The sequence below is a fragment of the Electrophorus electricus genome, chromosome 9, assembly GCF_013358815.1.
Source record: "Electrophorus electricus isolate fEleEle1 chromosome 9, fEleEle1.pri, whole genome shotgun sequence".
Taxonomy (NCBI): domain Eukaryota; kingdom Metazoa; phylum Chordata; class Actinopteri; order Gymnotiformes; family Gymnotidae; genus Electrophorus; species Electrophorus electricus.
The window spans coordinates 17,815,225-17,843,119 of record NC_049543.1 but is presented as its reverse complement, the minus strand read 5'-3'; the positions used below and the strand labels follow the sequence as shown (position 1 = coordinate 17,843,119).

The 27,895-nt window shown below is 39.8% G+C and overlaps 1 protein-coding gene across 2 annotated transcripts; it reads left to right on the top strand.

Moving 5' to 3' along the window:
- Nucleotides 1-6,720: 6,720 nt before the first annotated feature.
- On the top strand, nucleotides 6,721-11,651 carry LOC113585398 (E3 ubiquitin-protein ligase TRIM21-like). 2 transcript variants are annotated; one of them, XM_027022853.2, is made up of 7 exons: nucleotides 6,721-6,779; nucleotides 7,280-7,913; nucleotides 8,052-8,147; nucleotides 8,375-8,608; nucleotides 8,870-9,020; nucleotides 9,141-9,167; nucleotides 10,623-11,651. In XM_027022853.2, the coding sequence occupies exons 2-7, from the start codon at nucleotides 7,326-7,328 to the stop codon at nucleotides 11,168-11,170; spliced, it is 1,644 nt and encodes a 547-aa protein (XP_026878654.1). In that variant the 5' UTR covers nucleotides 6,721-6,779; nucleotides 7,280-7,325; the 3' UTR covers nucleotides 11,171-11,651. The 2 variants fall into 2 exon arrangements, with proteins under 2 accessions (XP_026878654.1, XP_026878655.1); XM_027022854.2 differs by lacking the exon at nucleotides 9,141-9,167.
- The last annotated feature ends 16,244 nt before the right edge of the window (nucleotides 11,652-27,895 follow it).

Genomic DNA, 27,895 nt, shown 5'->3' with positions numbered 1-27,895 from the left:
GATATGTATTAAAGTGAATCTGTGACTGTAGTTTATCTTTGTTTGTTTAAACATATTTTAATTTGAATCTTTTTTTTTGTTGCTGTTGGTTCTTCTCATCTAGATGGGGTGAATAAGACTGGAGTTCCATTGTGCTGCCGGTAAGGAACCCAAAGTACTTATTTGGAAAGACCTGCCTGTGAAGGCCTATGGCTCATTGGCCTTCATCACTTATGCACTTCCATATAGAATGATTTTAAAGAAAACAGTACTCTCTCTCTCAGAGCCATCAGAAGATTTACAGGCAAAGACACTCATCCTGGAGTTGGATGAAAGACTGACCCTCTCTCCTAGCATGACAACCCAGTGGTCCCAAGTTAGAGGGACACTCTCATTCTCTCAGCACTATCCGGATGACTTCAATGGAACACATGCTTCTCCTGTGTCATCGTTCCCCCCCCAGAGAGTCAAGTGCCAGCGAGGGGCAAGTGCCAGCGAGTCGTAAGAACCAGTATTTTCCCCTTTTATGTTTCCAGCTGGTATCAATATTAAAATAGTTTATTAATCCAATTAGATTAATTAACTCTTTCCTCTCATCTGTAATACAGCCTTCATCAGTCCTATAATTAATTTCCCCCTTTTACACACAATGGCTGTCACTTGTTCCCCTGATTCTCCTCTTAGATTTCAATTATGCTTGCATCACTAATTTAGTTTGATTAATAAGTTTCTTTTGTTGGTCTTGTTTGGCTGATAAGAAGATTACCCCATTGGTCATCTCCAGATGTTGCTTAAAACAGTCTTTTTTAATGTTTTGGTTTTACTCTCTTTCCTGTATTAGCCTAGCCCAGTAGGCTTTTATCCATCATAAATTATGTACATTAAGTTTTGCTTGGTTGCCTTGTTAGGGTTGTTATTCTAGTGAGCTCAATACTCCTGGTCATTAGTAGAATTTTAGTAAAGGATAGCTGTGCATTTTTTTCCTATCTGTGCTTATTCAGTTAAACCTACCTTGTTTATTATGTCTATTGATGGTCATTTGTTTCTAGGACTACAATGCTCTAGAAATCTTTCCAGGTTCATCAGTATTCAGTTTGTCATAACTTCAGGGACTTAGATAATATTGGCAATAAATAATACTTGCATCAGATCTGGTCGAGACACCCCAGCATTTTACAATAGCTTGCAGCCAGAAAAGGTGAGGAAATGCCATAACAAAGGTGAGATAGATAGCATTGCATTAAGCTATGTGTACATCATTGGTCAAAGTATCCAGATCTTCCCACATATGATACACATAGTAATTTGTTTCCAGGACATCAATGCGATTTACCTAACTTCAACTTTCCCAAGGTCATCACCATGCACATCTTCATGCAATTACATAATTCTAGCAAGAAGTGCACCAAATCCGGCCAAATCATAGAAAACCCAACATTTTAAAATAGCTTGCAGCAAGAAAAAGTGAAAAACACCAATAACAGGTGAGATGACACTGCTGTGTGACAGGAATACAAGTTGTTGGTTTTTTTCCACATTTAAGTAATATATTTACCTATATAGCATAGAATCAAAGTGGGAAATAATAGACTATAAATAATATTAATCATAAATATTTACATACCTAAACACAAGCACGGAAAAAAGGAAATGAATAAATAAATTATGATTTGCCAACAACACCATCACAAACATCAAATGTTTTTGAGCTGAATTGCAGAGCAAAAAACAAGGTGGTTATTGATGTTAAACAATTCATGCCTCAGGTTTCCCTTCACCCCATATCTTGTGCTCTGACTGGCTGCAGCTCAAAGCTGTTTTCACTGCTAGTGATAACAGGGTCGCAGCATTTTTCACACTAAGGATTTGGATTCCCTGACATGGCCAGATATCTAGCCTCACACAGTGATCGATAGCCCTGAGCTAACACTTATTTGCTTCTGATCTGATGCTTTTCTTGGTGACCTCCAAAATCTGTAAGTGAGAGGAAATCCATAGATAAAATTGCATATTGAGAACTTGGCATCAGAGACTCATTTTTGGAACATCTCTTAGTAGACTATTATTTTTAAGCACTGTTGAAAGGACCACAACTGCAAGCAGGTACCTTCTTTGCAGTGTTCTGTTTGTCAGCCAGGGGTTGTTCATGAGCCAAAGGACTCTTGTCCCTTACAAGGATCAAACGCATGTCCTTGGTATTGCTAACACCATGCTCTGACCTACTAACCTAAACAGTGACTTGCTTGCAGTTCTTGAGCCCTCAATGCAGTGGCAGCGGGCCCAATTTGGTGAAACTGTAGACATGGCATGCACAAGGATAAATGCACTTTTCGACTGAGTATAGGTGCAAGTTGATACCTATCACTCAGTCCTCCAAATGTTTAGTCTGCAGCCAAGTACTGAATTAAATTTCAAAACCACAGAAGCTGTTGTTAAAGAGCAACTTAGTGCTCAGTTTGTGAAATAAATGTGTCAAATTTACAGTGACAATGTGGCTAGCTACAGATCTCTGGAAGTTTTCATTCTTGAAAGTATTTGAAGCCATGAAAAAGTATTCGGTAAGCATTGGTTATCTTATTACAAAGAGACAGCTAGAGACAGTGACTGCCAGATGTGACATAGCTCAAATTATATAGTGTTTGTATAACATGTCAGAAGCATTGAGATCTATTCATACATTTTCCAGAGAAGCTTTTTCGAATTCCTAGCTATAGAAAACTTTTAGAGCTAATTCTGGATTTCAACAAGAAGCATTGTGTCGAGTCTTTAGCTTTTGTCCAATACCCAAAGATGTGCTCTCAGTTGGGGAGTTAGCTCAAATGGAATTAGCTCAAAAGTGGTGTGCTTGTTTCAAATGAGAGAGGTAGTGGGGTTGGTGCCCACATTCTTCAGTGTTGAATTTGCAGTACTTTTCTATGGTGAAACCATTACTGATAGTTGAAGATTTTTGGACTTGCTGCTTCCCTATTGCCTTGCGCACATTACATGACTTGAACTTTTCAAATTGTGCTACTGCTCACACTGCACAACTCTATATCTTGGAATCTGGAATCCTTAAGTTGTGGTATCTCAATAGCAGGCATAATCGGGTCCCAACACTTTTCACACAAGATTTGGACTCCTTGACATGGCCAGACATCTAGCCTGCTATATTTTGTTTGTTTGTTCATCTGCGAGCATCTTGGATGGCTTCTTTGATCAATTCATACAGTAATGGACAGCTCTGAGCTAATGGCAATTTGCCTCTTATTTGATGCTATTCTAGGAGACCTTGTAAGCAAGCAGAAATCCATGGTTAAGATGACATATTGTTAAGTCAGCTGTAGCCACTAAATTTTCTGTTCTTGTAAAATCTCTTTTGACTGTTTTTCAGGTAATGTTGCAAGCAGAACAACTGCAAACATGTGACTTTTTTGCAGTGCCCTGTTTGATGGCCAGGGTTCATTAATAATGCATGACCTTATTAATTCAAATTCAAATTCAAAATGTATTCAAAATTGATTTACACAGTGCTTTTTACAATAGATGTTGTCACAAAGCAGCTTTACAAATGTCCAAGTCCAAGCCCCCAGTGAGCAAGCCAAGTGCAAGTGGCAAGGAAAAACTCCCTAGAGCATGAGGAAGAAACCTTGAGAGGAACCAAGACTCAAAGGGGGGGGGGGGGGGGGGGGTCGCATCCTCCTCTTGCCGAAAATGGTCACCACAATAATAACAGCTTAAAGTGAAAAATAAAATAATAAAATCAAAAATAAGCAATTGATGTCTAGCTCAAATTTGTAGAGGTCCCAGTCTTGCTCTGAGGTGTGCATGTGTCGGAGACCCAACCTGCAAGAGAACGTCCATTAAGGGCAATGGAGAAGTGGTTGGCTAGGGTGGAGGTGGGGTCGGCTACAGCAGGGGACAATAGGGGGAGGTGTGAGTAGCCATGGTAGTTGAGATGGGTGGAGTCTCAGTAACATCATGATATCCCACAGGAGAATGCCCATTAAGGAAAACAGAGAGTAATTGGCTGGGGTGGAGGTGTTGTGGGCTACAGCAGGGGACATCAGGGGGTAGTAGGAGTAGCCAAGGCAGCTGAGACGGGATGAGGCTCAGTAACATATATATATAACGTGGTCCTCGTTCTTTTACACTGAATTCAAATCTGTTTTAAAGATGTCTCTCTCAGGCATAGATTTACAATAAGTACAGGTGTATGAAATTCACAAATTATGTGGTATCAGAAACGTCCTTCTTCGATGTCCAGCAAAACAGAGGAGGTCCACTTTTTGATTTTACGATTTTCCATCGGCCTACTATACATAATATGTGAGTGTAATCAGTTATAAACTGTTTGTTCCAAGTAATCAGCTAAAATCAATTGTGTAGATCACATCTGCTAAATGCCATACATGTAGATGCAAATAAGATAGGTTAGGGAATCCTGAAAACTGCAAAAATACATAATAAACAGGCTGTTTTATGTTGTATCAGCAAAATATTGTGCATATAACATAAACCACAAGTATCGCATTGGACTTGGTGATCACTTTGTGATTAGTACAGTTTCTGGGAATGTTCCAAGCTCTTGCCAAAGGTACCTTATAAGACATCTTACAGTTTGTTATATTTAACTTGCAATTAGGCGACCAATTAATAAGACCAGATAGCTAGCTAGATATCCTATGTTGCCTAGCTAACAACTGCTCCTGCATGTGGTCAAAAGAAAAAAAAAAAATTATATATAAATGTTTGACCTCACAAATGTACTAGAGTAAGAGTATAAGGTACCCTCTTTTAAAATAACTTTTTAAAAGTAGAATTTGTTCAAAAAGTTACTTAAGTAAATGTAGAGCATTAATTAATACACACCTCTGTGTATTAGCCATCCCAGTGGACTTTAGTAATGAAAATGAAACTATCTTAGATTATCATACATAAAGATCAGTGCTTACTTAATCTAGATAGTTTTACATGGGCTGCCAAAGGGGAGGCAGGATGTATAAGCAGGGTGGGGGCGTGGGGGTGGGGGTGAGGTATATAATTTGACCAGGTTAATTTATTTAATATTTTTGTATATTAATGCTACAAATATTCAATTCCAGTGCATTTATTTATTTCCTCTTTTTGCTCAATTCTTGGTAGTTTTGCACGAAAAGCTGATTATTTGGTAATACCCAATTGACCTTCACAGTAAACGATAAACAGCACATGGGAAACTAAAGCAAGCTGTTAGTAAACCTAAGGTTAGCCATAGGTTAACTATTAGTTGCAATTTGTAAGTCACTTTGTGACACATTTAAGATAAATTAACTAGAAATGTGTTAACACTGAAAGCCAAATACAGCTCCACTGTTTGGCAGCTAACAAGCTTATTATATATCAATATTGCACATCTGTTGCTTAACTAATACTATAGTCATAATTTCCCTTACTACTTTCTGGATTGGCTAATTATGTCGCCACCACATTTGAAAGTGTACTAAATATATTTTATAAAATCTTTCATATCAGCTTATTGCAGTTAACAGTATGTGGAGACACGACACTAAGCCCATGTGGAAAAAATCTATTTGGTTAGCTTAGCATTGTGATTATAACAACACTTAATACCGAATAAAATGTTGTCAAAATAAACATCCTGATAAATTTCTTTGTCACGGAACGCTCCCGTTGCCACTGGTCACGTGGTACGGCCCTCCGCGTGCAGTAGGAGTCACTTTGTATTGTTTGTAACCACGCCCCCATGATGGCACACGCCTGCACCTGGTTTAATGCTGTGCGTCTGTGTGTGTGCCCCTGTTGGTGTGTGCATCGGCGCTGGTCATTGTTTGTGTTGCTAGTCGCACGTGTATTCATGTTAACCGTATATGTTCGTGTTGCCAGTGTTAGTGTTCATGCCAGTGTTACGTGTATTCATTTGAACCGTTTATGTTAAGTGTGAGTGCCGTCGTCATATGCGTTATGTGTCAATAAACGTCCGTCAAAGTCGAGGGTGTCTGTGCGTCCTGCTCCGCGCCCTACGGCACTCAGGCCGTCACATTCTTTAGTAGATTTTAAAACAGAAAACGTGATAAAAAACAATATGAAGAAATAGCATTTTAGTTATTAAAATATATATGTAATTTTTATTAATAAAAAATGAATACATTTAACAATTGTTAAATGTTATTTTTCTTACTGAATTTTTTTTTAGACAAAGCTGGCCATAAAATCCTTCCTTTCAGGCCCAATGTTGATTTCTTTTCAGTTGTCGTGTCTGCTGAAGATTTAATTTGTTATGGGGAATGCAACACCCAATCAGCATTCTTGTCCTGAGTATTAATCAAAGCAAAGTTACTCCCATGACTAGTATATAATACATTAATTGTTCTTTATTTTGAATGTTGAACCTTAGCTTTGATGACTTGCACACTTCCCAAATGACTCTGCTGAATCAGCATGCTATGTTGTCCGACCAGAAAAGTGGATTGTTCATGCAAAAGCGTTCATGAATCCACATGAACAATTTGTTCCCTGTATTACTATCTTAGTATACCAACAACCATTATTATTAAAACCTTTTGTGTTCTCTTGTCCGTTTCCACCACTTAACATCCAGTTGTTCAGTCTGTGATGAACAGTACAAACATATCCATGAAAATGTATGCAAATACAGACCTTTTTGAACAAGGAACACGGAAGTAATTTGTCTTTTGGAAGAAATGAAACTTAAATGGAAATGAAACTCAAAGGAGAGAGTTAAAACAGCAGACAGCAGAGAGCGAGAGAAAGAGAATGAGGGGGGGAAAAGGAAAGGAAAGCATAAAAGAATTAATAAGGTAAATCTTACTTTGTTAGCATTATGGTGTGAGTTTATTTTTCAGTCTGTTACCAGGTGGTTATACAAATGATTGAAGACTGAATGTTTGTAAAGATGAGCACATTATTTGGCAGTCAGCAAGTAAAGTTTATATTCCTGTAGTATTCTCACTCTATCTATCTATCTATCTATCTATCTATCTATCTATCTATCTATCTATCTATCTATCTATCTATCTATCTATCTATCTATCTATCTATCTAAAGTTTAATACTTATTGTGATTATCTGTGTAGGTTTAATTGTACTATCTGTCTGTCTATGTATCTATCTATTATTGGAGTTATCTAATTACAGAAAGGTTGTTCAGCTTATTTTTTTTCTCCATTGCATTCATTGCTAGTACCAAAATATGAATCTGTTTATATTTGAATTCTTTATTGATATGCCATTATAAAACTGCTGAGATGTTCAGTCCTAACCATTGTCTTTAACCATTCTGTTTTATGTTGACTTGAAGTGAACCACGCCTGTGATCACAATTAAGGTTAAGGCAGATCTTCAACATGGCTACTTCCTCAATTACATCCACTACAGATTCTGGTGCTTTACAGAAAGATACATTCATCCCTCATCATCTCACCTGCTCAATTTGCATGGATATGCTGGATGAGCCAGTGACTTCTATTTGTGGCCACACTTTCTGCAAGAAATGCCTGTCCCACCACCTGGAGAATACCCGAGCCTGCCCTCTGTGCAAGCATTCCCTATTGGAAAATCCCGCAATAAATGTTATTTTCAAATCTATCCTGCAGGAATACCGCCAAATCCATGGCTTGGGTTCAAAAGTTCAAGCCCCAGATGAGATCACCTGTGACATGTGCCCTAACAATGGCAGGTGTAAAGCAACCAAATCCTGTCTGATATGTCTGATGTCATACTGTGATTATCATCTAAAGGGGCACCAAACCAAGTTGCGCCTACAAGGTCATAAGTTGGTGGCTCCAGTGAAGGATCTAGACCAGCGGGCATGCTTGGTCCATGGCAGGCCTCTGGAGCTCTACTGTATTCAGAATGACAAGTGCATCTGCAGCCTGTGTGTGAAGGAAGGGACAGAGGTGACATCTGTGGAAAATGAAAGTGTCTCTAGAAAGGTAATAACCATCATATATCTTCCATGCTATAATCAAGTTAGGTCTAATGTAATACTACTGGATTTCATGTAGATGGATGGAATCAGATTTTCCAAAGAAGAGGGAAATTGTCCAATGGTTTGTTTGTTTTACTTACAGAAAATACTAGCCAGTGTGATAAAAAACATGGAACAGAGAATGCAGCACCATCAGGAGAAGGTGAAAGAGTTTCAACATTCAACAGAAAAGTGCCTGGTGTGTCTTCCAAACTAATTTATAATTTATATTAGTGGTTCACACTGCATAGCCTATTTTGTTTTTATGTGTTGAACAGACCTATACTTTAATGTAATTCTTATTCATAAGTTCTTGTTCATTAATTCAAATACAAGGGACAACAAAAGAGTAATAACTGGTGTAGTGAAAAGAAAGAAAAATCTGAACAACAGTTCTAACACCCTCTGCTGGTGATATCTCTACAGGCTCTGATTAAGCGAGAGAAAGAAGAGATAAAAGAGATTTTTGAAGCTGTGAGGAAGGTGGTGGGGGAGGCAGAGCAGGAGGCACTGGGTCCATTAGAGGAAAAGGCATGTCATGTGGAAAGGGAACTGAAGGACCTGTCAGAGGAGCTGCAGCGAGAGATCACTGAATTCAAAAAGATCATCTATAAACTACAAACAAGCACAGAGGAAGAAGACCACATTTTCTTCCTACAGGTCAGCAACCAACCACAAGTCCCACAATTGTGATTGTGACCTACAATTGGAATATAATGTTTTCTAAAAACAGATTAAACCTGGAAAAATAGGCATTCATGTTTTTCAAATTAAAGTATATGCATGTATAGCATTATTTTTTGTTTTTGCTGTGTATTGGTTGTGTCATAGCTGATAAATGAGCCCATATGCCCTTGTCATTAAGATGTTATGACATACTGTGTGTTGTAGTAACTTCAATGGTGTAATCTGTTTTCTCAGAATTATCTCCAGACAGTCCCAGCATCAGAAAGTGGCAAAGACTGGACTAATGTCACAATGGATACACATTTGACCTTTGGCACTATGAGGAACCTGGTGAAAATTATGAAAACTGACACTGAGACTGAGCTAAACAAGCTCTCCAGCATTGGTGAGGGAAAAAAAATTCTAACTTCCATAATTTCTAATTTCCATTGTTTAGCTATTTGTTACATATGCTTTGTCATACATGTAAGATCTATAATTCTCTCTTTACCCATTTGCCTTGTAGAAATTGAAAGGATTAAGAAGTATTCTGGTAAGAATTAAAAGACATTATATAATTATATCACAAAAGAGTGTGCTAGAGTAATTCCTAGAGTGTCCTCTGCCATTATATAGAGACCCTAAACCACCAGAAAAGATTTGTAAACTCTTCCTAATATCAAGTAATCCACAAAGGATCAACTGTTGCTCAGTTTCTTCTATTAAAACAGGACAATTGGAAAAGCAACAACAGCAGCTCTAAAAGTAATAATTGCCATAACTGCTTCTTTAGATAAATGGACCTACTGTACAGCTTTTTTGATTTATCAAAGCCGTTTAAGAACTATATGGTTGGTAGAATACAGTGTATGCAGGCTGAATGTTTTATGTGGTAAAAGGTGTGCATATACATATATTCGAAACATTCTTGTCCATATAATTTCCTTTACACTCTGGCCTTCTACCAGAGACCTGGGAATTTAAGAGTGTGGCACAGTAGTTTTGCTATTGCGTAGGATTTTGCTCTTCTGGACTGAGGCTAAAGTTGTCATTCCTGGCATCTGTTGGACCCACTCCTCCAGGTTATGGGTCACTGCCCAAAGTGCCTCTGTCACCACTGAGACAACCTTGTTCTTTTCAGTCCATTGTACTTTTCCAACTTCAGATATTCCTTCTTTGATGGTGTGCAAAAAGGCTGCAGCAAAAAGGGGCAGGAAGCAAGCATAAAGTCCAGAATAAAAAAGCTGTTTAATGAAAACATATACGGCAGACCTGGGCCAGTAACACCAACACAGCAATAACAATGATCCACCTAGCCTAGACACAGGAATAATTTATACACATAGGAATTCTAATGTGTGGAACTGGAGGCATGAATAGCATAGAATGTGGGCTGCCAATAACGCAAGGTCATTGGTATATTAGGAGTAGCCAGTTTGTTTGATTTTTGAAGTGTTTTCTCATATTTCCGTTCTGTTGTTGTTTTATTAAATGTTGGCTGAATGTTTAATAAAACACTAGTTAAGTTTCATTCAAACATTTTTCTCTATATCTATGGCCAAAGGGTATTGGGCAATCTCTACTTTGAAATGTATTCAAATGATAACTTAAAAAGCTGAAAATTAAGTAAACCACTGAATGGGAATATAAAACTATTTTACTTCAGTCATATCTTGCTGTTAAAAATTAATAAACCATTAAAGAAAAAATATACCCACAATAATATATTTGTTCGGACACTGTTGCACTGCATCCAAGAACAATGTTAGCATGCTAAGGAAGGGTCACAGATATACACAGATATGAACATTTTTTAGTGCTATCTTTTCCATTTGGATCATATGACATATTACTTTAACCAGCTATTTTAACCAGTGTCACTGACTATTTTCTCTTAAATAGTGCTCTATTTCTTCCCTAGGCCCCTTTGCTGCTGTAAATAGCGAATAATCAAATGACTTTGCCACTTATTTTTCACCTGACATACATGTTAACTATTGCTTTCCAGTGGATGTGACACTGGATCCCAACACTTCTAATGCTCAGCTTCTGGTGTCTGATGATATGAGAGAAGTCCAAGACACTGGAGAGAGAAGGACTGTCCCTGACAGCTCTGACAGGTTTGATGTCTTTGCAAGTATTTTGGGCCTGAATCAGCTGCCCAGGGACAAGTCATTCTGGGTAGTGGATGTCAGTGACAAACAAGGCTGGGATATTGGGGTAGCAAAGGAGAAGGCCAACAGAAAGGGGAATTTGTCCCTTAAACCAAGCCAAGGCTACTGGGTCATCGTGCATTACAATGGGGATCAATACGCAGCTCTGGAAGACTCTCCAATCCCACTCTTGCTTCAAGATAAGCCTCAGAAAGTGGGCGTGTTTGTAGACCAACAAATGGAGCTGGTCTCCTTCTATGATATAGGAGCCAAGGCTCACATTTACTCTTTTACTGGCTGTGTATTTGAAGATGAAATTCTGCCCTATTTTAGCCCTCATCTTAAGCAAGGTGAAACCAACTCAAGCCCTTTGGTTATCTGCCCTGTAAATCTGGGTGACTGATATTTTTAATTAATGGTAAAGGATGTTTTACAAGAACTACAAAGCCTAAAGACTGAAATATGTTATATGTGGAGAGCTCTATATGTAAAAACACATCAATCAGTAATCTGGAAAAAATTATAAGCTTTCTCTTATAGAACAAAATGTATTGTAATTTATGGACATTTCACTATGTTCAGAGTGCAAGAACTGTTCATAAATTGTTCATAAATTGCATTTAGTAATTTTCTCATATTTTAAAATAACTCCCAGGCATGTCTAAATTTGACTAACAGGGTTCCAAACCTATTATACAACTTGAATAATGTTTGCTTTGCTTTGGCCTTTTCAATTCTTACCTACATTACTGATTTTATAGCAAGATGACATCATTTACTGATATCTTTTTTTAACAATAGGTGGCATTTTTCCACCCAGACAACTTCTGACTTCATAAAGAAAGGCAAGGAAAATTGTATTTATATAGCACATTTGACACAACCAGGTTGATAAAAGGGCTGCACACTTATTAAAAATAAACATAAATACAACATAAGACATTCTTGGGGTGTAACGGACATTATAGCAAAAGAAAAGTGCATATTAAAACTGTTCTTGTTATACAAATAGTGAATGTCTTACAGTTTATATTTTTTGAAGTAGGCACCCTTTAAATACATATATCAAAAATTATCTGCCAGTATGGTCAGATAATTAATAAAATTACTTTATAAAATGACTTCTAGAAATATGTTACAAATTTTAATATTCTTACAACAATCTGTAAATGAGAAATTTCTAAATTTTAGGTATTTAATTTTAGATATTTACTTTAGAATTAAGATATTCTCACTTGTTAAGATCTGAGTATTTTGTAGTGCAGTTTTATTGTATGGTATTGAATATATGGTATGTGCGTTTATGTAAAACTCATTCTATATAGTTCTGTACCATTCATTCTACAAATCACTAAGCAAATAAAACATTTTAAATCAAAGTTTTGGTGATTCATAACTGGACAAGTTGTAATATTTACATACATTTATTTACAGATTCAAAAGCATTAATGTTCTGTGTCAAAAAACTGAATTACAAACAGTACAACTATTAGGTATGGTTATGGTCACACAGTTAGGGACAGACACTGACATTCAGGGGGGTTCCAGATTACGTTACTTACCTGTGGTTACTAAAGTGGTGCACCTGTGGATGGTTATAAGGCAGGGTAAAAAGACAAAGAAAAAAAACGTCTCAGCATGCACAAGGACCTGAGCCTGGTGTCCTGGAGAGAATTTGGTAAACTTTGTGTAACGGCTCGAGTACCACAGGGCACGGAGCAGGATGCACAGACTCTCCTGACGGTGACAGACGTTTATTGAAAGATGCATACATCAGTGGCACTCACACATAACATAAACAGCAATCATGAACACAGGCATTGACAATGTGAACATGGACATGAATGAAAGCAATGTGAACAGAGACAATGACCGACAGTGACGCACACACCGACATGGGTTTAAATACAGAACAACAGGTACAGTTGTGTGCAGACATGTAGGCATGATTACACTCAAGAAAAAACAAGGTTTCAGTCCTGGATATAAGGTAGTGTTGCCTCTAGTTCATAACAGAACCAGATAGGGTATGGAGGTAGTAATACCAGTGCCATGGGTTTGCTTCCCAGGGAGTGCATGTACTGTCGTAATGATAAGTATATAAGTTGTTCTGCATGAAAGTGTTTGACCAATTCTGTAAATATACATTTCATCTTAAAATAACACTTTGAAAATGTCAATAATTCCAAGATTCAATTACATAGAACATCTAGGGAGAACACCTCGTTGACTTTGCAAATGTCTGCATAATGTCTACAGAAAATTTCAAGAGAAAAGCAGAAAAGGGTCACATACGTTTATTGTATTGTTTAAAGGCAATTATAGCCAATTCTGACTTTCAGTGTATAGTGCCCATTCATGAAAATGAGCTATTTGTGACCACTCAGTTGCTTTTATTGCTTTGCTTTTATTGTTCACACAAAGAATGTGACATATCCAAGAATTTGACACATTCATTCGGCCTGCACACAATGCATTCTACCAGACAGATAGTTCTAGGGTCAGGCAGGAGTCGAAGTCTAGAAAGCAGGCAGGAACCAATAACCAGGAAAACACTCAGGATAAGGAAACGCTCGGTACACCACATAGGTTAAGCAATACTTCACAACGTGTAGGCAAAGGAAGCTTATAAAGGGGGTGATAATGACCAGGACCAGGAATCAGGTGTGTGCTAGAATTCCGGTGAGTCAGATCAGGGGTGTGTGCGAGTGGGTGTGGCTGTGTGGGGCTGAGGGTTGTTCCTGTGGTTCATAACAGTACCCGCCCATCTGACGGGTGGCACCGGACACCTGAGAATGGGGAGTCCTGGACCTACCATGGCCCCGAGGGCCGAGATGATCTGGGTGAGCAGCTCCATAGCCCTCACAATCAATGAGATACTGAAGGACCCCGTCACGTCTCTGGGAATCCAACAATGCATGGATGGCATAGGGCGGTTCTTCAACGATATCCACAGGGGCAGGGTTGATGGTGGTTGTGGCTACAGACACAGGACTGTAGCGCACAGGTTTTAACAGAGACACATGGAAGGTGGGATTCATTCTATGCCTGGGGGGGAAGCTGTAGCTTGTAGGATATGGGGTTGATCTGTTGAAGCACCTTGAAGGGACCGATGTACCTTGGGCTTAATTTCTTGCTGGGTAGTCTGAGCCTCATGTTGAGAGTGGAGACCCAGACCTTCTGACCAGGATATAGTTGTAGGTTGGGGTTACGGTGACAACTGGCAAATGTTTGGCAGGTGTGTAAAGCCCTCTGCAAGTCGACGTGGGTGACCTCACATGGTCAAGAGAAATCACTGATCTAAAGCCTGTATGTCAGTGGGGGAGTAATCCCATGGGAAGAGGGCTGGCTGATAACCATAAACACATCGGAAGGGAGTGAGTCAAGTAGAGGAGTGTGTGAGCGAATTGCAGGCATATTCCGCCCATGGGAGGAATTTGTGCCAGTCCATTTGTGAGGTACAGTATTTGCAGAGGAACCTTTCAACTTCTTGGTTTACACATTCAACCTCCCTGTTGGACTAGGGATGGTGATCAGAGGAGAGGTTCATAGTTATGAACTTTTTACAAAACTGCCTCCAGACTTGTGATGTAAACTGGGAACCATGATCAGACACAATCTCTTCTGGTAGACCAAATATGTGAAATACATAAGAGAACTTGGCCTCTGCTGTCTCCAAGGCTGTAGGCAAATGAGGAAAAGGAATGAGGTAACACATCTTAGAAAACCTATCCACCACCATCATTATGACCGTACTTCCATCAGAGGCAGGTAAGTCTGTAATGATGTCTGTTGCGATGTGAGTCCAGAGTTGATGTGGCACAGGCAAGCGCTGTAACTTCCCAGCAGGGACAGTGCGAGGGTTGTGTGACTGGGCACAGACTACACAAGACATTATATAATCCCGCATATCATCAGGAAGGGAGGGCCACCAAAACTTACGGGACAACATGCGTGTGGTGCGTGTAATACCGGGATGTCCATTACATAAGGTCATATGAGCCCATTCTAGTAATGTTCCTCTGAGGGTCATCCTTTAGAGCATTCTCTAGGTCGTCTTGGAAGCCCCACCGAATGGGAGCTAGGAAGCAGCTATTTGGCAGGATGGTCTCAGGATACGGGTTGATCTCTCCCTTGTCACAGATGCATGACAAGGCACCCACCTTTTGATTCTTGGAACTGGGACACTGTGAAGTAAAGCCGGGAGAAGAACAACGATCACCTAGCATCTCTTGGGTTGAGTCGTTGAGCTGACTGTAGGTACTCTAGGTTTCGATGGTCCATATATACCAAGAAGGGATGTTCAGCCCCTTCTAACCAGTGTCTCCATTGCTCTAGGGCAAGTTTGACTGCGAGAAGTTCTTGGTTTCCTACATCATAATTCCTCTCCGTGGGCTGTAGTTTCCGGGAGTAGAAAGCACAAGGGTACAGTTGAAGTGGGGTGCCTTGTCTTTGTGACAGGACTGCCCCCACACCTACCTCAGAAGCATCCACTTCCACAATGAAGGGAAGAGAAGGATCAGGCTGATGGAGAATGGGTGCCGAAACAAAGGTCTCCTTTAAAGTCAGGAAGGCCTGATCCATGGCCATGGTCCACTGAAGCTGCTGTCTGCCTTGTTTCTTGAGGAGGTCCAAAAAGGAAGCAGTTATGTTACCAAACCCCCGAATGAACCTCCTGTAGAAGTTTACAAAACCCAAGAATTGTTGCAGTTCCTTGATGGTGGTAGGTTTAGGCCAATTTTGGATTGCAGTCACCTTATCAGGGTCCATGGAAAGGACTCCTGGTTTGAGGGTACACCCTAGAAAAGTGACGCAGTTCCTATGGAACTCACACTTCTTGGCTTTCGCGTACAGGTGATGTTGTTGGAGACGCGTCAGGACGGCCAGTACATGATCCACATGCTCTGCTTCGGATTGGAAAAACACAAGGATGTCGTCTATGTATACTATCAAGAACTTGCCTATCATATCTCAAAATATTTCATCCATAAAAGCTTGGAAAACTGAGGGACTATTAGATAACCCATATGACATTACTAGGTACTCATAATGGCTTCGTGTCGTGATGAAGGCTGTCTTCCACTCATCACCCTCACATATGCGTATGTGGTTGTAAGCTATACGCAAGTCCAATTTTGTGAAGATGATCACTCCTAGCAGACATTCATGGGTTAAAGAGATGAGGGGAAGAGGGTAGGAACACTTTACTGTCATCTCATTAAGGGCCTGGTAATCGATGCATGGAAAGTGGAGGGCTGAATGAAACCGTGTTGTAGTGCCTCAGCGACGTACGCCTCCATAGCCGCCTCCTCTGGCCGGGAAAGAAGGTAAGGCTTAGATCTTTGGGGTAGGGGAGCCCCAGGAAGGAGTTTTACAGCACAGTCACAAGGTCGATGAGGTGGGACTTTAGTCGCTTTAACCTTAGAGAACACGTCCGAGAAGGGTCTATAGAGTGGCAGGATAGACTAGAGTGCTGGCGTCTCTGGGCTCTCAACTGTAGTGGAGAAGACTGGCAAAGACACGCAGTTCTGAAAGCAGTGTTTACTCCATGATAATAGTTCAGCCATGGACCAAGAGATACTAGGGTCATGGGTAGACAACCAGGGAAAGTCCAGTATAATGGGGTCACGGGACATGGGTAGAAGCATAAATTGAATTGACTCACAATGAAACAGTGTTACCGGGACAGTTTTTTGTTGGACTACACCCTCACCTATAGGTTGGCTATTAAAGGAATTAACCCGTAGCAGGGGATCTAAGGCAAGTCTAGGGATTCCTAGTCATGTAGCTAACCCAACATGCAAAAAATTCCCTGCTGCACCAGAATCCACCAAGGTAAAGAGTAACACTGGTACCATCGGCCATAAGGACTACAGGGAGTTCCGGGATCTCTTCCACTCGCAGGATGATTGAAAACAGCCTTGAAAAGATTGTAGAATTCTGTCTCTGACTGTAATGCTGGGTCTTGGCTATCCCAGAGGGCAGTTTCCTATGCACCTGCCCCACCAGTCAGTAGTGATAAGACAAATTGTACATGGTCCTTGTTGGTGATAAACTGCGTGGCATAATGGGAAAAGTACATGGAACACTGCTTCAGGAAGTTTTTGCATCAATCCGGGGAGCCATTAAACCAATCAGGGACGACAACGGGAATGCATTGAGCAACCATGAGAGATGGTGAGGGAGCCACAGCAGTCATGGTAAGAACCACGTTTGAAAGTCTTTGAACAGTTTCACGTAGCTCAGCCATGGAGACCTCCTGCTGGGCCAGTCTGTTTTGTACTTGTGCTGGATCTATGATAGGCGAAGTATTCTGTAAGGATTGCACACACACAGAAGAGAATCCAAATGCTAGAGGTTTTATTTTAGCAAACAAACTAATTCATGGAACTAGACAGGGAATCATGGTCAGGTCGGTCCAGGATCTAAACACGGGGTAGCGTCCGGGTGGAATCCAAGGGTCAGGCAGGAGTCGAGGTCTAGAAAGCAGGCATGCTCGGTACGCCACATAGGTAAACCAATATTCCGCAATGTGTACACAGGGAAGGGAAGTTTATAAAGGGGGGGTGGTAATGAGGGGAATGGGAATCAGGTGTATGCTAGAATTCTGGTGAGTCAAATCGAGGGTGTATGTGAGTGGGCATGGCTGTGCGATGCGGAGGGTTGTTCCTGTGGTTTGTAACACCTACCTCCCCCAGCGCATAAGAGGTCAGTCCATAATTAATAAATGAATTTTTAAACTATTAAATTCTTTTTGTAAAAAGACTTTATAAACACTTTATTTAAAATTATTTAGAATTTATATAAAATTATTTAAAATTAATGCATTATTTATTGTATATATACACAGGATAACATGTTAAATATCCTATGCCATTAGAAAATCATTAGACCTTCACATAGGGCCCTGCTTACTATCTTCACTCCAGCCAATCACAACATCATGAGCACTTCTCAGGGGTCATCAGATAGGCACCTTTGTTAGTGTTTTGTTGAATTAAGCCCATGACAATTCCAGGAGGCTCAAAAGTGAGATTTGGCATCCCAGCCATGTTCCCACTGAATTAAGATTATGATTAAAAGAAAACTGCTGTTTCCCATGTGACAATGGCTGTTGTAAAAAGCACTATATAAATAAATTTGACTTTGACTATATTATCTTTTTATTACCTTTGCGAAAAACATCTAGCTGGCCTCAGACAGTCTGACTGGTAGACATGAGTGTCAGGTGACAGTGCACCTGTGGATCTCTATCAGCAGCAGATTGGTGTTGATGTCCAAGACCTTGTGCACCTTTTTGTCTATTACACATCTGGTCAGCTGCTTATAACAGGTGGGGCAGAACACCCTAACTTTCCATTGATGGGATATCCACACCATCAGATAGTGGATGAAAAAATAATCTGGTGTTGAAGCCTGCTGGTATATCAGTGATAGCACTTGTGGCTCATAGTAAAACACGTAGTACACATAGTGAATAGTATTCTGGTGCAGAGGAGCAGTGATATAAACAGAGTGATTGGGGATATGTATTAAAGTGAATCTGTGACTGTAGTTTATCTTTGTTTGTTTAAACATATTTTAATTTGAATCTTTTTTTTTGTTGCTGTTGGTTCTTCTCATCTAGATGGGGTGAATAAGACTGGAGTTCCATTGTGCTGCCGGTAAGGAACCCAAAGTACTTATTTGGAAAGACCTGCCTGTGAAGGCCTATGGCTCATTGGCCTTCATCACTTATGCACTTCCATATAGAATGATTTTAAAGAAAACAGTACTCTCTCTCTCAGAGCCATCAGAAGATTTACAGGCAAAGACACTCATCCTGGAGTTGGATGAAAGACTGACCCTCTCTCCTAGCATGACAACCCAGTGGTCCCAAGTTAGAGGGACACTCTCATTCTCTCAGCACTATCCGGATGACTTCAATGGAACACATGCTTCTCCTGTGTCATCGTTCCCCCCCCAGAGAGTCAAGTGCCAGCGAGGGGCAAGTGCCAGCGAGTCGTAAGAACCAGTATTTTCCCCTTTTATGTTTCCAGCTGGTATCAATATTAAAATAGTTTATTAATCCAATTAGATTAATTAACTCTTTCCTCTCATCTGTAATACAGCCTTCATCAGTCCTATAATTAATTTCCCCCTTTTACACACAATGGCTGTCACTTGTTCCCCTGATTCTCCTCTTAGATTTCAATTATGCTTGCATCACTAATTTAGTTTGATTAATAAGTTTCTTTTGTTGGTCTTGTTTGGCTGATAAGAAGATTACCCCATTGGTCATCTCCAGATGTTGCTTAAAACAGTCTTTTTTAATGTTTTGGTTTTACTCTCTTTCCTGTATTAGCCTAGCCCAGTAGGCTTTTATCCATCATAAATTATGTACATTAAGTTTTGCTTGGTTGCCTTGTTAGGGTTGTTATTCTAGTGAGCTCAATACTCCTGGTCATTAGTAGAATTTTAGTAAAGGATAGCTGTGCATTTTTTTCCTATCTGTGCTTATTCAGTTAAACCTACCTTGTTTATTATGTCTATTGATGGTCATTTGTTTCTAGGACTACAATGCTCTAGAAATCTTTCCAGGTTCATCAGTATTCAGTTTGTCATAACTTCAGGGACTTAGATAATATTGGCAATAAATAATACTTGCATCAGATCTGGTCGAGACACCCCAGCATTTTACAATAGCTTGCAGCCAGAAAAGGTGAGGAAATGCCATAACAAAGGTGAGATAGATAGCATTGCATTAAGCTATGTGTACATCATTGGTCAAAGTATCCAGATCTTCCCACATATGATACACATAGTAATTTGTTTCCAGGACATCAATGCGATTTACCTAACTTCAACTTTCCCAAGGTCATCACCATGCACATCTTCATGCAATTACATAATTCTAGCAAGAAGTGCACCAAATCCGGCCAAATCATAGAAAACCCAACATTTTAAAATAGCTTGCAGCAAGAAAAAGTGAAAAACACCAATAACAGGTGAGATGACACTGCTGTGTGACAGGAATACAAGTTGTTGGTTTTTTTCCACATTTAAGTAATATATTTACCTATATAGCATAGAATCAAAGTGGGAAATAATAGACTATAAATAATATTAATCATAAATATTTACATACCTAAACACAAGCACGGAAAAAAGGAAATGAATAAATAAATTATGATTTGCCAACAACACCATCACAAACATCAAATGTTTTTGAGCTGAATTGCAGAGCAAAAAACAAGGTGGTTATTGATGTTAAACAATTCATGCCTCAGGTTTCCCTTCACCCCATATCTTGTGCTCTGACTGGCTGCAGCTCAAAGCTGTTTTCACTGCTAGTGATAACAGGGTCGCAGCATTTTTCACACTAAGGATTTGGATTCCCTGACATGGCCAGATATCTAGCCTCACACAGTGATCGATAGCCCTGAGCTAACACTTATTTGCTTCTGATCTGATGCTTTTCTTGGTGACCTCCAAAATCTGTAAGTGAGAGGAAATCCATAGATAAAATTGCATATTGAGAACTTGGCATCAGAGACTCATTTTTGGAACATCTCTTAGTAGACTATTATTTTTAAGCACTGTTGAAAGGACCACAACTGCAAGCAGGTACCTTCTTTGCAGTGTTCTGTTTGTCAGCCAGGGGTTGTTCATGAGCCAAAGGACTCTTGTCCCTTACAAGGATCAAACGCATGTCCTTGGTATTGCTAACACCATGCTCTGACCTACTAACCTAAACAGTGACTTGCTTGCAGTTCTTGAGCCCTCAATGCAGTGGCAGCGGGCCCAATTTGGTGAAACTGTAGACATGGCATGCACAAGGATAAATGCACTTTTCGACTGAGTATAGGTGCAAGTTGATACCTATCACTCAGTCCTCCAAATGTTTAGTCTGCAGCCAAGTACTGAATTAAATTTCAAAACCACAGAAGCTGTTGTTAAAGAGCAACTTAGTGCTCAGTTTGTGAAATAAATGTGTCAAATTTACAGTGACAATGTGGCTAGCTACAGATCTCTGGAAGTTTTCATTCTTGAAAGTATTTGAAGCCATGAAAAAGTATTCGGTAAGCATTGGTTATCTTATTACAAAGAGACAGCTAGAGACAGTGACTGCCAGATGTGACATAGCTCAAATTATATAGTGTTTGTATAACATGTCAGAAGCATTGAGATCTATTCATACATTTTCCAGAGAAGCTTTTTCGAATTCCTAGCTATAGAAAACTTTTAGAGCTAATTCTGGATTTCAACAAGAAGCATTGTGTCGAGTCTTTAGCTTTTGTCCAATACCCAAAGATGTGCTCTCAGTTGGGGAGTTAGCTCAAATGGAATTAGCTCAAAAGTGGTGTGCTTGTTTCAAATGAGAGAGGTAGTGGGGTTGGTGCCCACATTCTTCAGTGTTGAATTTGCAGTACTTTTCTATGGTGAAACCATTACTGATAGTTGAAGATTTTTGGACTTGCTGCTTCCCTATTGCCTTGCGCACATTACATGACTTGAACTTTTCAAATTGTGCTACTGCTCACACTGCACAACTCTATATCTTGGAATCTGGAATCCTTAAGTTGTGGTATCTCAATAGCAGGCATAATCGGGTCCCAACACTTTTCACACAAGATTTGGACTCCTTGACATGGCCAGACATCTAGCCTGCTATATTTTGTTTGTTTGTTCATCTGCGAGCATCTTGGATGGCTTCTTTGATCAATTCATACAGTAATGGACAGCTCTGAGCTAATGGCAATTTGCCTCTTATTTGATGCTATTCTAGGAGACCTTGTAAGCAAGCAGAAATCCATGGTTAAGATGACATATTGTTAAGTCAGCTGTAGCCACTAAATTTTCTGTTCTTGTAAAATCTCTTTTGACTGTTTTTCAGGTAATGTTGCAAGCAGAACAACTGCAAACATGTGACTTTTTTGCAGTGCCCTGTTTGATGGCCAGGGTTCATTAATAATGCATGACCTTATTAATTCAAATTCAAATTCAAAATGTATTCAAAATTGATTTACACAGTGCTTTTTACAATAGATGTTGTCACAAAGCAGCTTTACAAATGTCCAAGTCCAAGCCCCCAGTGAGCAAGCCAAGTGCAAGTGGCAAGGAAAAACTCCCTAGAGCATGAGGAAGAAACCTTGAGAGGAACCAAGACTCAAAGGGGGGGGGGGGGGGGGGTCGCATCCTCCTCTTGCCGAAAATGGTCACCACAATAATAACAGCTTAAAGTGAAAAATAAAATAATAAAATCAAAAATAAGCAATTGATGTCTAGCTCAAATTTGTAGAGGTCCCAGTCTTGCTCTGAGGTGTGCATGTGTCGGAGACCCAACCTGCAAGAGAACGTCCATTAAGGGCAATGGAGAAGTGGTTGGCTAGGGTGGAGGTGGGGTCGGCTACAGCAGGGGACAATAGGGGGAGGTGTGAGTAGCCATGGTAGTTGAGATGGGTGGAGTCTCAGTAACATCATGATATCCCACAGGAGAATGCCCATTAAGGAAAACAGAGAGTAATTGGCTGGGGTGGAGGTGTTGTGGGCTACAGCAGGGGACATCAGGGGGTAGTAGGAGTAGCCAAGGCAGCTGAGACGGGATGAGGCTCAGTAACATCACAACATCAGGGGTAGGTGTACATCAGCAGAAAGCGAGACTAGATTAGGCATGTCTAGGTACGAGGGTGTGTAATTTAGGGAACTATAATGTGCAATGATGGACTCCAGCAGATCTAGCAATGGCAGCACAGCTAAAAGTAAAGAGCCAGAAGGAAACACAGGCATGACAGCACTCTGGAACATCAGCACTCTGCCACTCTCAGTGAACAAACTTGAGTGACAAAGGAGAGGTGAAGTGACAGCATCATAACATCCCAGTTTACCATTACTCTCAATGCTCATGGACCCCCAGATCTACACCTTTACCTTATATGGGAAGTAGTTATAAATTGCCTCACTGTACAGATAGGTTTTCAGCCTTGCCTTAAATATTGAGACTGTGCCTGAATCTCAAACATTTATAGGAAGGGTATTCCATAATGTGGGAGCTTTATAGGAAAAGGCTCTAGTACTACTAAAGAGCCTGCACCTTTTGATCCAAGCAGACATGGTGGGTCATAATGCACAAGGAGTTCTCTAAGGTACCATGGGGCAAGACCATTCAGTGCTTTGTAGGTAATTAAAAATATTTTATAATCAATACAAAATTATACTGGGAACCAATGTAAAGTAGCTAAGATAGGAGTGATGTGATCAAATTTTCTAGTTCTAGTAAATACTCTGGTTGCTGCATTTTAAAATAGCTGGAGCTTGTTTAGGCACTTAGTAGTACAGCCTGATAGTAGAGCATTAGAGTAGTCCAATCATGAAATAATAAATGCATGGAGTAGCTTTTCTGCATCCTGTGAGGAGAGCATGTTCCTAATCTTTGAAATTTTCCTAAGGTGGTGAAAGGTAGTCCTGGAAATATTATTTACATGAGATTCGAATGAGAGTGGGATCCATAATAATTCCAAGATCTTTAACTGTTAGGGAAGACGTGATGTGTTACCACTGAGGTTCATTGAGTAATTAGAGAGTGAGGACCTAGCTGTCTCTGGGCCTAATAGAATCTGTTTTGTCTGTTATAGAACCAATATAACCTCTGTTTTGTCACTGTTAAGTGAGAGGAAGTTCCTCAACATCCAGTGTCTGACATCCTTTATGTATTTGTCAATAATACTAAGCTGAAACAAGTCCTCTGGTTTTGCTGAGACATATAGCTAAGTGTCATCAGCATAGCAGTGTAAAGTAGCACAGTATTTACATATAATGTCACCTAGAGGTAGAATATATAAAGAAAAAAGCAAAGGCCCTAGAACAGATCCATGTGGGACACCATAGCTAACCTTATTGTATGCTGAGAAGTCTCTATTTACATCAACAAACTGGTAGCGACCAGCTAGGTAAGATTTAAACCAGGAAAGGGCTGCTCTAAACAACTTAGATAACTGGCCTGTAACTTGTTCTTCTGGAGCCCTTCATAAAGTAGTGGAGGGCTCCTTTCCTTCAACAGTCACATCATGTGGCACTTCTATAATGATCACTCACCATAAAATGAATGTTCTGCATTTAAAGCAATGCACTGGCCAGGAAAAGAATTTGGGTTAACTGCTTAGAGGACAACTACACTCACCAATATACCATCTCTAGAAAGTCAACCTAGAGCTGTGGCCATTGCAGTCAGCAAGAAAGTGGCCATATTCTTTGAGTGGCACAAGACTGCAAGGCCCTGTGTTTGACATTCATCAATGAAGTGTAAACTTCTCCAAAAAAAAAAATGCAAAATGATATTATGATGGAAGCTCTCACAGTTTCACTAGTGGTGTGTTCATCACAGCTATACAGAGGATTGCATTATGAGCTCTCCCCATTGCATAAAAAAGGAAAATGGCACATCATTACTAATTTCAACAGAAATTAGTGCAGTGCCAACAAATTAATTCACCTTAAATAATATACAGTTTGCATTCTCTCTAGTAATCATTGGCATGTAATGTTTCTTGGACAAGTTGAAAGTTACTTATGCTTCCTTTAAGACTGGTCATTCTACAACTGCAACTTTCAGTCTGATTTTTCCAAAAAATAGCAAAAAACACAAGGATGTAAAAAGACTTTGACCGTTGAGAGTTCTTTAAATAGATGACAGTCTTTCCCCTTCTTCCTTCAACAGTGACATCATGCACCACATCTATAATGATCACTAATCATAAAGTGAAGGTTCCACTTTTTCAAATTTCTGTACGGCTCACACTGCACAACTTTGTCTTCGAATCCGGAATCCTTAAGTTGTGGTATCACACAAACAAATTAAAATAACATTTATTGTGCAAATGGACATGACTAGAATAGCCATGTGCAAACAGCAGGAGGGGGAAACTGTCTCACAGTACTTAATGCATCTTACTGATGCACACGACACACACAGTGGACTGGAAGTTAATCCCTAAATGGAATGCATGAGGACATTTCCCAGAAAGTGAATGACATGGGACATAGGGAAACTATGTCTCATCGAGCAGCATGGGGTGCATGCCAAGAAACTTGTGAACATGAGCAAGCAGAAGAAGACCCATAAACATGAGGATGAAGGCCACAAAGCCCAACTCGCCATGCTCCAAATGACTGTCGAACACAGGGGCAGAGGACGAAGCTGGGGCTATGGCAAAGGAAGAGGACCCGGACAAGGACACCAAGAAGACAACAATTGTTACATCTGTGGGAAATGAGGATACTGCACCAGGGAATGCCCAAAAAATGGTAACCAGGTTGGACAAGGACATGGAGAAGACTGATGGCAGGGGCATACAACAACAGACAGTCTGAAAGGGTTGGGTGAGTCACAATTTTCTATGCTTTGCAAATAAAGAAATGCTTCAGCTAACCCCATCTGATTTTATTCATATGATTTAACTGTTAAGGCTATAGATTTCTTAGAGGGAGAATTTCAGCCAGAAGGCACATATGCCAAATATAGCTAAAATGCTTTTGAATACATGCATACTATGACTCTCAATGTTAATGGAAAAGACAGGGCAGGTAGATCTGTCATTAGGAAAGGTGAATTTACCACAGTACCGAAAATGAGTGGACAGTTCCTACACATCTGGTGTATCGGTGACAGAACAGGTCTCAACCCCTATAAATTGTGTAGCTGATAATGCATATAAATTTAAATTTTAATTTGTGGTGTCAGGTTTTTCTTATACACTTATTGGGTAGAGATCTGGTGTGTAAATTGGACATCACTCTGATTAGTAAGCCAGAATGGTTAACAATTCAATGTGATCATATTGCTGTGCAAGTTGTAAAATTCAGCACGGACACCCTACTGTATGTTTATGAGTGGCAACTGTGAAAAGGAAGCTTGCAGAAAAGGAACGTTTGCTCACTAATCCCACAGACATAGAATATATGTCACATGAAGATTTGCACTGCACTAACACACACACACACACACACACACACACACACACACACACACACAGACACACACAGAGGGACCTGTTGAAATCTATGAGGAAGTGTGGTTCAGACAAGGCAATAAGGCAGAGAGGATGCTTTTGAAAAGACTATATTGTGACGCACACAGATGTGTGATCGAGGTTGATTTGTCAAGAACAGATGACAAAAAAAGGGAAGATGTTCACAGTACCAGGGTCAGTTCTGCAAATCTCACTCTCTAAGGGGAAAGGGAGTTGGTGGGAAACTTTGGCCTCATGGGTGAAAAGAGCTGTGTCACAGAGTCACTGGTTAGACACAACTGATCTAGGTGTAAAGTATAGTCTGGAAATGGGAGTGTTTTTCATGGGATTAACTGGGTGGCCCAAGCAAAAAGGGGCCTAGAATTAGTGCCAAAGGACTGTGAAAATCCAGAGGGGTGTTTCACAAAGGTTAATCTTGAGGGAGAACTGAAAGGTGTACCTGATAAGATTGTTAAAGGGCAAAATCAATGTAGGATTAATTAATTAGGATTAACTGTGCCTCTGTACAAATAACTCTAAAATCAATACCCCCTGAAAAGCCCAATACCCTCTGAAACTGAAAGCTATCAATGGCATTACACCAGTGTTTGAAGAACTGTTACAAGCTGGAGTGATATTTCCCTGTGACAACTCCCCAGTCAAAACACTGCTTTTTTCTAATGAAAAAAAATAGAGCCCAGGGCAAACCAGATGAATGGAGGTTTGCACAGGATCTTAGGGCAGTTAATGAGGCAGTGATAGCTAGCTCCCCAAATTTTCCAAACCCATACACAATTCTCTCACATATAAGGGAATTAGCTCAAGTGGTAGAGTGCTGTTTTATATTGTGAGAGGTAGTGGGATTGATGCCAACATAGTGGGATTGATGACACCTACCATTCCCTCCTCTGAATAGTTGGCTCTAGTCTGGAGCCAACTGTTGATTTAAATTTCAAAACCATTTGTGTAGAAGCCATCATTGCACCTGCGCCCTCTAGCCATCCTGTGGGTGGGCCCGATCTGGCATACTCAAATAAATCTCTTTATAGCATATTCTTAAAATACATTACATCTATCAAGATAAAATTTCTTAGGACCAACTTAAATATCTGTTTACTGATTTTCAGCAACTGTTCACTAGAAATCCCATGCTGAAAACACCTTGTTTTTTGGGTAAATTTCCTCAACAATTGTGCCTGCCCTTTTAAATTGCCTTTTAAAACATGTTTACGGTATAAGATAACTTCATATTTTGTCATAGAAAATTGAATTACCATCAAAGCAACTGCATGATATATATATATGCTAGTAAAGTTATTTATTTATTTGCTCACAACTTTGTGCAAAAACATGGGTTCCTTTCCTTTGTAACCTAACACAAAATATGCAAGCCATTATTTACCACAAAATGCTTATTACTTTTGTAGAAGTGTTCCTGGATAAACCACAAGCTCCCTGCTCTTTTAGATTCCATCATTGCTGTTGGGCCATATTTGCTTTTTTCTTTGAGTGACAGCAATTCACACCTGCTATGGCCCAAGGTGTGAAGGGGGAAGGGGAGAGAGGCTATCAAATTACTATACTGTTTTCCAGGTGCAAGCAGCATGATTGGCAGCTGTTTCAACAAATGCTTAGACGAAAACATGGACACCTCACTTGCCTTATTTGTTTAACCATTTAGTCAGCAACAGCCATGCACCCGTTGAACCATCACTTCAGCACTGTAATCAGTTAAAGTGTAGCACATGCATGTGACATTGTTTGGTGAAACTGATGCAGTAATCAATATTGTTTTCAGTCAATAATTTGATCGCCAATACTTTTGGACATCATGGAAAGGAAGAGGCTTATTTTATCTGAAGTTTATGTGGAGTTTTTTGGGTGCAATTATGAGCTGGAAGCTGAGAGACAGTTCAGTGGCTTCTAGCATGGACTAGCTATGATGTTTGCATTGCAAATCACTGGATGTTTCCATTCACTGCTGGAAAAAAATCATAATCCTTCTACAAACTGTAAGTATAATTGAGAAAGCATACTATTTGTTTAAAGTATTACAGCATTTATAGTATTACAGTATTTTCCCCAGCATAACATTTTAGCCTAATAGCAATTAAGCTAATCTTTGAAACTAATATTATTTA